Genomic DNA, 9,815 nt, shown 5'->3' on the forward strand with positions numbered 1-9,815 from the left:
TACCTACAATGAGGTGTTTGTGTCTAGTATTGTGGGTGTGCTGGGGAATAGAGATGGGAATGAGCTGTTTTAATCTGTGGTTAGAGTCTGAGATGACCTGATATATTACACAAGCGTTGCGATAGTAATTGAAATCGTTGAGTCGAAGGATACAATAACGGGCAAACAGGTGACAGGTGGGTGAGTTTGGTTTTGTCCAGGAGATGGCGCAAATGACCTTTTTCTGTAATATTTCCAGTTTCTTGATATGGCTTGGATAGGTGTTGCACCAAATAATATTACAATAGTTAAGATGTGGTTCAAATAAAGTTTTATATAAAGTGAGAAGGGATGAGCATGGCGGCAGGTGCCGCAGCTTGAAAAAAAGATCAACATATTTCTATAGTTTATGAGCTAGGTAGTCTATGTGACTTTTGAAATTTAAACAGTCATCTATGTGGACCCCGAGGAATTTGGTAGAGAGGACCCTTTTAATCTCTTCACCATCTATTTTTATTTTAGTGATAGGATTTTCCATTTTTAATTGTTTTTTGTTAGAGTGGAATATCATATAATTGGTTTTCCCAATGTTGAGGGAAAGTTTATTTACTTTAAGCCAAGAGTTCACCCTCTGTAGTTCCTTGTTGAGAAGGTCGTGAAGTTCATACATATTATTGTGTGATATAAACAGGTTGGTGTCATCTGCAAAAATTATTTTATGGAGAGTTTTAGAGGAATTAACCAAGTCGTTTATATAGATGATGAAGAGCAACGGGCCAAGAATAGAGCCTTGTGGGACCCCACACTTGATGCATTTCTGTAGCGACTTAGTGTTATTAATGCTGACATATTGTTGTCTCTGAGTAAGATAACTTTTGAACCAGTTAAGAGCTAAGCCACGGATCCCATAATGATTCAATTTATCTCGGAGTATGTTCCGATCAATGGTGTCAAAGGCCTTTGATAGGTCCAGAAATACACCAATACCATAGTCCCCTTGTTCTAAGGTGTCGTTAACTTTTTCAAGTACATCCAGGATAGCCATACAGGTGGTGTGTTTCTTCCTGAAACCGTATTGGGATGATGTTAATATGTTTAGTTTGTTGAGGTAATTGATTAATCTATTGTAGACGATTCTCTCCAATATTTGGAGAGGGTGGGTAGTATAGCTATGGGCCGGTAATTGGTCTTATCATTTTTGTCACCAGATTTGTATATAGGGATGATTTTTGCAATTTTTGTTCTTTCGGGAACAATGCCTGTGGGAGAGGTTGAGACAGTGGGCAAGTGGGTCAGCAATTACATTTGCTATACATTTTAAAATTCTGCTTTTAATCTCATCCTCACCAGCTGAGTTGGGGGTCTTCATGGACTTTATAATGTTGAGAATTTCATTTTTTTCTGTTGGTTTCAGGAAGAAAGAGTTTGGGTAAATACCCTTCAGGTAATGTTGATATGAAGCTCCCTGTCGTTGGCTGATCTTACTTGATAAATTCTCACCTATGGATATAAAGTAGTCATTGAATTCATTAGCGAGGTCAATGTTGCTGTTAGTAAAGGAGTCGGGGAGCGTGGTTTGTTTATAGCATCTGTTTAGGACATTGTTTAATGTGTGCCAAGATTTTTTTGAGTCACCCTGTGTATCTTGCAAAAGTTTGCTATAATGGTTGGCTTTACTTATCCTTAATAAATGTGTAAGTTTATTTTTGTAGGCGGTATATTTATTTTTATTTTCAATTGTTGTCTGTCTTAAATATCTTTTGTATAGTTTATTTTTATGCTTAATGGAATTAGAGAGCCCTTGGGTTACCCAGGGTTTAGTTTCCCTCTTGCCGCATGTGACAGTCTAGGGATGGTATTTAATATCGCATCACTGATTGCCAGGACCAGGCTGTCATATGTGTTGCGTCTGATATTACATATCTTAAAATCTTACTCGTAAGATCTTGATAAGATCTTGATCTAAAAATTTGACTTTAATTTAGTTTATTATGGCAGTGTACCTAATCCAGTGTCCCCTTGTTATTCCGTCGCACACTCCACAGGTACTTCCTTCCTGGTTACACGCTTCCTTTTACTCTACCTTCCTTCCTTTTCCCCAATGTTCCTTTGCTTAAAGCTCTCTTTCTGCCTCAATTGTTTCAGTACTGGCCCTATACTTAGCTTTTTTTCTTAGCTTTGACCAAAATGCTCACATTTCTTCATGCCTTTAGTTGTTTTGATAGATACCCGTTGTTTTCACGTTTGAGTTTTTGAGTTTGAGTTTATTCACGCAATATCCAAGACATACAACATGAAACAACAAACAGTATTATGGATGCGTGAAAGGTCACCCCAAGCAAGCTATTTAAAGCTTTTAATAGGGGGCCTGGTTTCCCATAAGTATCAGATATTGGCCAGATATCCTTACATTATGGACAACATACAGATATATAATAGACAATAACAATAAACACACAATAAGGTACAACACACAATAAACATACGACAAGTAATAGATAGTCTCAGTATTCTGGTTACACTGGATTTGCAATTAATAAATTAACAACAGGACACAGGTGTTCATGCGATTAATAATCAGCACATTAAACATACATTGATAGGAGTTGATTTTTTAGATTTGCCTTGAAGATGGATATGGATCGCAACATCTTTAGTGTTTCGTCAAGCTCATTCCAAATCTGTGGCCCTCTGCACACAATGCTAAAGCTTGTAGATTTTAGTGCATTGTAAATGTTATTTCCTTACTGCACTTGTCTGAGTGGGGGGGGTGTAAAAAAAAACCGTATCTAAGTAGGGCGGGTTACGTGACGTCATTTGGTGGGGGATGGGAGGCAAGACAGTCGGCCCGCCTCCTTGCGTGCACCTGTGGGAACATACGACTGTTTGTTGTCTACACTTCATTGACACCGCACATTACCCTCGGACTAATAACATGTTTTTCTGGGAGGGAAAAAACTTGTCCTAGTATGTGGAAAGGTGTTTATAGCCCACGTAGCGGGATCTCGGTGGACTTTGGAACATCAGCGACGCTGTTGTGAAGGGAAAGAAGAATAGAGGGAATATACAAGGTGATGGGAAATATGATGCCTGTGACGCTGTTGCTGCTGGTGGTTTACCTTCCAACAGGTGAGGCTTTGTTTCGGCGACTTTATTTTCTTTTTCACTTTGTTCAGCCATTTTATACGCGTGCGTGCGTGAGCGGGCGTGCGTGTGTGCGTGCACGTGTGTTTTGAACGCAGGGCGAGGTCACGAAAGCAAACAGTTGAAGCTGAAAAGTTAATTATCAACATTTGCAAATAGGGCAAGGCCGCCTGTGTCACGTGACCACATTAGTATATACTCATAACTTATATTTAGTATTTTTTGTATTTTGTAGGTTCATCTCGACATGCACAATAATTTTATTTATTTATTTATTTATTGAAAATTGCAATACAATACCCTCGGTTTACAATGGGAAAATGTGTACGTAAGTCGAAACGCGCCGTATAACTAACAAAATAATGTCATAATTATAATAATTATTTTCATAAAAATATCATGTAAAATTCGCTCAACTTTAATATTCTCACACAAATATGTACTTTTGGGCAGTTCTCACGTGGGCCTACATTATTGGTCAATCAATTAAAAACTACACGTAGGACATGCATGGCTCCACAAACCTTTGCCGTTTTTTTTGTTTCAGATCACAGTGTTTATTAGTACTTAGATATTCATAATAATAATGCCCAGAGGCGTTGCAATCGTGGCTATCTGCAGGGATGTACGTACTGTAGCTCAGCTTCTGAAGCGTGGGGCATTTCTAGACCCCTTACCTGACGTCACTTGTGATGTGGGGAAATGTCTATATTCACTTTAAGAAGAGGATCGCTGGTGGTGTAGGGGTACACTCGCCTGTCTTGTGTGCAGGCACCGTGCGTGCGTTCGATTTTGTGTGTGTGTGTGTGTGTGTGTGCGTGCGTGCGTGTGTGTGTGTGTGTGCGCGAACGTGCGTGCGTTCACTTAATTGTTTTTTTATTTCATTTTTTTAAACTATAATTAATGTTCCTTTGTTACTCTATGAAAGAGATGTGTATTGTGACAGAACAATGAATTGCTCTTCCTTAAGATGGCGAAAGGTATATGATTGACCCGTGTATCCAGTTTGTGATTGTTTGGTTGTGTGCTGTGAAATTATTTTAATGGCATATACATGCCTATAGGCACAGTAAAAGTTGGTAAATACTGACCTAGAAAGAGCACTCTTGATGTTTCCCTGCAGGTTACAATAGTATGGGAAATCCCCAATGCTACCTTTGTGGTAATTTGACACATTTTACTGATCAACACTTTAGGAATTGGTTCTTTTGATTTTTTCCCTTTAATGATTGTTTACATTTTCAAGCGACTATGAACTTCATGACAGTCATGGTTTGTTATTTTTGAGTCTGCACTATGCAGTCTGCTTTCACACACTGTAAACAATGCATTCAGAATCAACATGACAGAAGCAGTACTATAATGTAAACTGTATTATTATATTTGAGTCAGTTTGTCAAAAAACATTAGTGACACTTTTCTCCACGAGCTACGCTACATAATTCAACTATGCCTTTGCTTACTGACAGGTGGGACTGCTGATAATGGGAAGGTGTAATATGTGTAAACCTGTTCAGTCACATTAGAGGACTCCACTTTGAGGACCTGTCTCGAGTAAACAGACCAAATGCAGACCAAAGAATTTGAGAAACTTTTTATGTTTTGCTATGTTTTCTTTTTGTCCATTAGAGCTGCTGTGCATCCAGGTGATTGTTCCAGAGTCAGAAAGAAGTACCATGTTGTTTGCATCTGTGATCCTTCGCTGCGATTTCTCCACTTCTGCAAATCCCCAGGATGTGCTGGTTACCTGGAGATTTAAATCCTTCTGTAAAGATCCCATTCTGGAGTACTACTCCACAAGTGAGTCCTGCAACTGCTTCATTCTTCGCGTGCAAGAAGCACTGAATCAAATTGAACTTCTAAAGTCCTCCCAGTTTCAGAATGAATTTCTCACATAAAAAAAACAAGTGCTACGATTCTAAAATCTTTTTAAAATGTTTACTGTCACCCAATTTTTACCGTCACACAAGCGTAAAAATGTATAATGGTTTGATAAAGGCCAGCCATCGTGCTTTTATCCAATGTACAAATATAAGAAGATCTTGATGGCAGCATGAAACTTATAACATCAATGAAATAGTAACTATTAACACAGAAATGAGTCCAAAAGCGCAGTGCTTGGGCCGAAATTATCTAAAACTAAACTCGGCTCATTGTGCGGACTACAGTCCATTCTTTATTTGAACGTGGTAAGATCTCTCAAAAATGATGTCTGTCAAATTGCTGTTTAGTGTCTTAGCAGTTGCAATTTCTTATTGTTTTACAAGGCTGCTCATTAAATTACTTATTGCTGTGCAAAACTGTATTTTAATTCATACCCACAGTGAAATATTATGCTTATTAAAACCGTTGAATTTTTGTATGCAAATATTTTCAACAAAGACTGTTTAACAGATGAATATAAAAAATAAAGCTAAAATCCAGTTTTCTAATTTATTTTTCAGATTTGTTTCTTAATCTGATCTCATTGTAGGTTGAATTCAAAACATTTTATTGTCTTACATGTTGAAATCCATTACTTTACAGTAAAAACGATGACTTTTTAAATAATCTTTTTTAAACTTTATAAGTCTCTCCATCTAGAAATGTATGCTGTTAAAGTGTAAGCAATCCTACTGTGTCACATGGCGTTGACACAGATAAACCATTAGCAAATTGGCATGAGACTTGAAAGAAACCGGTTTGTTTATACTGTTAAATTGCTCATCTGGAATTTAGTCCGTCGCTAGATTGCCAGCATGAATGTATTGTCTGCTTCATTTTACTAAATTTCCTGTGTGGACAATTGTAACCACTGTATGTCTGTAAAGGCTACCAGGCCGCCCTCCAGCTGGGTCAGGACCCAGCCAACGACTGCCCGGACCGCCAGCGTACAATCCGTACTGTGGTCCAAAAGCGAGGCCTCAATGAGCCTATTCTGGGCGCTGAATACCGGAACCGCAAAATTACCGTTCAAAACAGTGAGTTTGTATATAAAACAAAGTCCTGGTAATTATTTTATGCACATTTTAAACATGATGCTCATAGAGGCTGACCTGGTCATCACGGAGGTGATGTGGTGGGACAACGGTGTGTACTTCTGCACCATTGATGCCGCCGGCGACACAACGGGTGACTCGGATCGAGAAGTTAAACTCATCGTGTATCGTAAGCATCCTCACGTTGTCATGCAAAAGGTCCCAGCCAACGGTTACAGCCACAGCCAGGGCCATCAATATTTTGACGTTGACACAATCTTTTTTGGCTGTCAACACCACCACACTGGATTTGAAATTAAACAAGATGGACTTCAACTGCAGACTTTTAACCTGATGATATGTACATCCAAACCAGGTGAACGGTGTAAGAATTACTGTGCAACAGTTTGTACAGTGTCTATAGAAATGCACTTTTTATGGACCTGACTACCACCTCACAAGTGAAGCATTGCGGTGGTTGTGCCATGACATGAAAAGTGCTGAAAAATAATAGAGGCATATTGTCGAGAAGGAAAAAGGGGTCCATGCACACCTGCCATCTTTTTTATGCTATTTGTATTTTTTATCCTTTTTTTTTATCCTTGATGTGTCTTCAGAATCTGCCACCTAAAAAGCTGAAATAGTCTGAAAGGCTTCATTTTTAACACTTAACGCAGGGGTGGGCAATTCCGGTCCTCGGGGGATGGTGTCCTGCATGTTTTATAGGTCTCCCTGCTGCAACACACCTGATTCAAATGATCAGGATTGTTATCCAGCTTCTGCAGACCTTGCTAATTCCTCGAGGACCGGAATTGCCCACGTCTGACTTAACGGAATCCAATCTGGGACCCCAAAAAAATCAAACTATGATTTAGAAAGTGACAACAATTTTGATTATTCTTTTTCAATATTTGTTATTCACCAAATTTAATTAACCATATTCATTCTGTGTCATTGACTTTATATTAGTTATCAAAGTGTTTTCAAGATAAGTGCTGAGCCAAACAATAAACTTTGTCGTCAGCTCAGAATGATATGATGACCGATTCATATGAATCATGTATGGCCATGCATAGATGGCATCAATTAAAGTAGTATGAGCCAAGATGCCAAGAAAATAAATGTACAGCAGCCCAACTATAGATTTGCAGTTTTTTGAGGTAAAGAAGTTGAATGTTGTGCAGTGGCCAAGTCAGTTACTTGACCCAAATCTTATGATGAAACTGAGGTTAAAATGCCTCAAGAAACAACAATGTCTATTGCAGTAGAGGCCTGGCAGGAATGAAATCCAGGATCTGGTGATTTCTATGCTTTCCTGACTTCAGACTGCATTTGACGTCAAGGGATTTGTAATCATTAAGAAGTGAACGGTTGATTTAAAGTTTGTTAATTATTCCCATTGCTTTTGGCCCCTTAAAAAGTAGGAGGCTTACATATGTAGAAAAAGTCTGCAGTTAAGAGTTTCATGTGATTTTCATGTCATGAGGGGTGGAAAGATGACAATTGTTTTCATGGCCCAATAGTTATGAACCTGACTGCATTTGAATATTTTTATGTATGTGATGTGTGCCAGACTGGTTGACGGTGCTGCTAATCATCTTGGGCGCCCTGCTGCTCATCATGCTATTGTGCATATGTTGCTGTCAGTGCTGCCCGCAGAAGTGCTGCTGCTACGTGCGCTGCCCTTGCTGTCCCAAGACCTGCTGCTGCCCAGAAAAAGGTACACAGGAATATTGTGCACATTTTTATTACTACAATACAGTGAGGGCCTACAAACAAGTCAGTCAGGAATCAGGATTTTAAAATCATCTGCTTTCTCATCGCCTTGGCTGTACTATGGCTTCTTCAGTAACACCTTCACGCACGGTCCGGCTGTATTGTCATTGTCAGCGAATCACTGACAGAATTTTGTGCAGCTCGTGTGGGACTAATTCCCAAGTGGTGCTCCATTTACTATGGCCCCCTGATTGACAGAGCACCAGTTGAGGGTGTAGCCTGTCAGCCTCGGATAGCAAGAATAGGCCTTGGACAGGATAATTAGTAGACAGAAAAATGGATGGCTAGGCATGAGTGCATCATCATACAAATGTCAATGATGTCACAGAGTCTCATCTCGACCTTGTTTGTAGCTGTGATGCAACACAGGATGCTGCGTGAGGCCAAGAGAGCCATGGCGCCCTGGATGCACGGCCAACCCATTTACGCTCCCATCAGCTCCAACAACTCCGTCCAGGGCGTCCCTATGTTGTATTCAGGTGAGTCCAAAAACGGCTTAAATTCAAGACTTGCATTAATCTTACAATTTTTTTTCAGGTTCATTCTCGGATCCTGGCAAACAGAACTTTGCCATGGCGCCCATGCAGCTGTCCCCCGTGATGCTTCCGCAGCAGGCCGCCCCTCCGCACCACCTGAACGGCAGTGCTACAGGAGGCAGCCTCCAGAGCAACCGACACGTGTTGGATTACCTGGAGAACCAGGTGAGGGGGCTGGATGTGCCGATGCATCCTGTTCAGAATGTGCCCCCACGAGTGGTTCAGCCCCAACTACAGCCTTCCATTGTGCCTTACACACCCGGGCCCCCCAGCATGCTGTCAGCGCTCGATGAGATGGGCGTAAGGGGCACAGAGAGAAGGGTGATCACGCTACCCCCTATCATCCAGCGTGTTCCCAGCTTCTCGTCCCGCAGGGAACCCCGAGGTGGAGGGCCAGACAGTGGGGGGATACGGTTCTCTAGCCAGTCCAGCGGTAGTACCAACCCCTCTGGAAGGGTCGTACAACAACGCAGATATAGAGACCATTCTCCAAGACGGGGGATCTTGCGCGAGTACAGCGACGACTCCGACTGGGAGAGGAGGCAAGGAAGAGGGAACCACCTCACCCGGAGGGAGCAGAGCCGTGTCGGGTCCAGGCCTCGGACCCACAGCCGCGATGATCTGATGGAAGAGCTGCGGAGCAGAAACACGCGGAGGGAGAGGAGTTTATCGCCTCCACGCCGCAAAGGCTCCTGGAGCTCGGACGAAGACGACAGCGGCAGGCGAAGGGCGGCTAGAGGGAGGGATTGGCTTGAGAAGCCCCCCAGCTACTCCTCGGTGGAGAGCCAATATGGGCACGACAACCGCAGGAACCTCATCCGTCTTTCTGTAAGAAATGCTAACATTCTCTCATCTGTTTACGGTTTCCTTCATTCTTTGAGTGTGGAATTTTCTTTAACTATTTAATTTAGGATGGAGAATATTGTCATTCCTGTGTCACTTTGTTTGCATGTTTTCTCTTAATCTAACCACACTTCCTTCCCTTCTCTCCATAGGATCGGAGCTCCCGTAGCAACCCCAGCGTAGTCATCTGAAGCATTTCTTTGATAGCAAAAGTAGGCTGCATCTTTCTCTGAAGCATGGACTTTTCAGTTGTGATGTATTGTAGTAAACCAATATTTTTATGCCAAAGTTAATCATTTATGTGTTTGTCAGTTTTTTTTTAATCATCAAAATATTTGCCTTTTTTTCTTAGCAACACAGACTGAAAACCATGACAACTGTGCTAAGTTATATGGGACAGAAAACGATCTAGCAGAAGGCTTAATACTTATTCATTTTGCTTAAATGTTTTTACTGTGAGTGTTATGCTGTGAAATGTTATTTTGTATAAAACAGTTTAGATACTGCCCTGCCCTGCCTACTGCCTGAAATCAGCTGGGATAGGCTGCATCACGCCCGCAACCCTCGTGATAAAAAGGGG

The 9,815-nt window shown here is 41.1% G+C and overlaps 1 protein-coding gene across 1 annotated transcript; it reads left to right on the plus strand.

Moving 5' to 3' along the window:
• The first annotated feature begins 2,810 nt into the window (after window positions 1-2,810).
• ildr1b (immunoglobulin-like domain containing receptor 1b) lies at window positions 2,811-9,746 on the plus strand. Its single transcript, XM_037239399.1, has 8 exons — window positions 2,811-3,108; window positions 4,753-4,923; window positions 5,934-6,083; window positions 6,151-6,270; window positions 7,654-7,800; window positions 8,210-8,335; window positions 8,394-9,220; window positions 9,388-9,746. Exons 1-8 carry the CDS (start codon window positions 3,054-3,056, stop codon window positions 9,424-9,426), a joined length of 1,635 nt encoding a protein of 544 aa, XP_037095294.1. The 5' UTR covers window positions 2,811-3,053; the 3' UTR covers window positions 9,427-9,746.
• Window positions 9,747-9,815: the final 69 nt, after the last annotated feature.

This window comes from Syngnathus acus, chromosome 21 (genome assembly GCF_901709675.1).
Source record: "Syngnathus acus chromosome 21, fSynAcu1.2, whole genome shotgun sequence".
NCBI lineage: Eukaryota > Metazoa > Chordata > Actinopteri > Syngnathiformes > Syngnathidae > Syngnathus > Syngnathus acus.

Coding starts and splice junctions, on each gene's coding strand:
- ildr1b (XM_037239399.1), top strand. CDS start 3,054: ATGGGAAATATGATGCCTGTGACGCTGTTGCTGCTGGTGGTTTACCTT. Junction 3,109..4,752: donor GGTGGTTTACCTTCCAACAG/GTGAGGCTTTGT, acceptor TTTGTCCATTAG/AGCTGCTGTGCATCCAGGTG. Junction 6,084..6,150: donor CAAAATTACCGTTCAAAACA/GTGAGTTTGTAT, acceptor TGATGCTCATAG/AGGCTGACCTGGTCATCACG.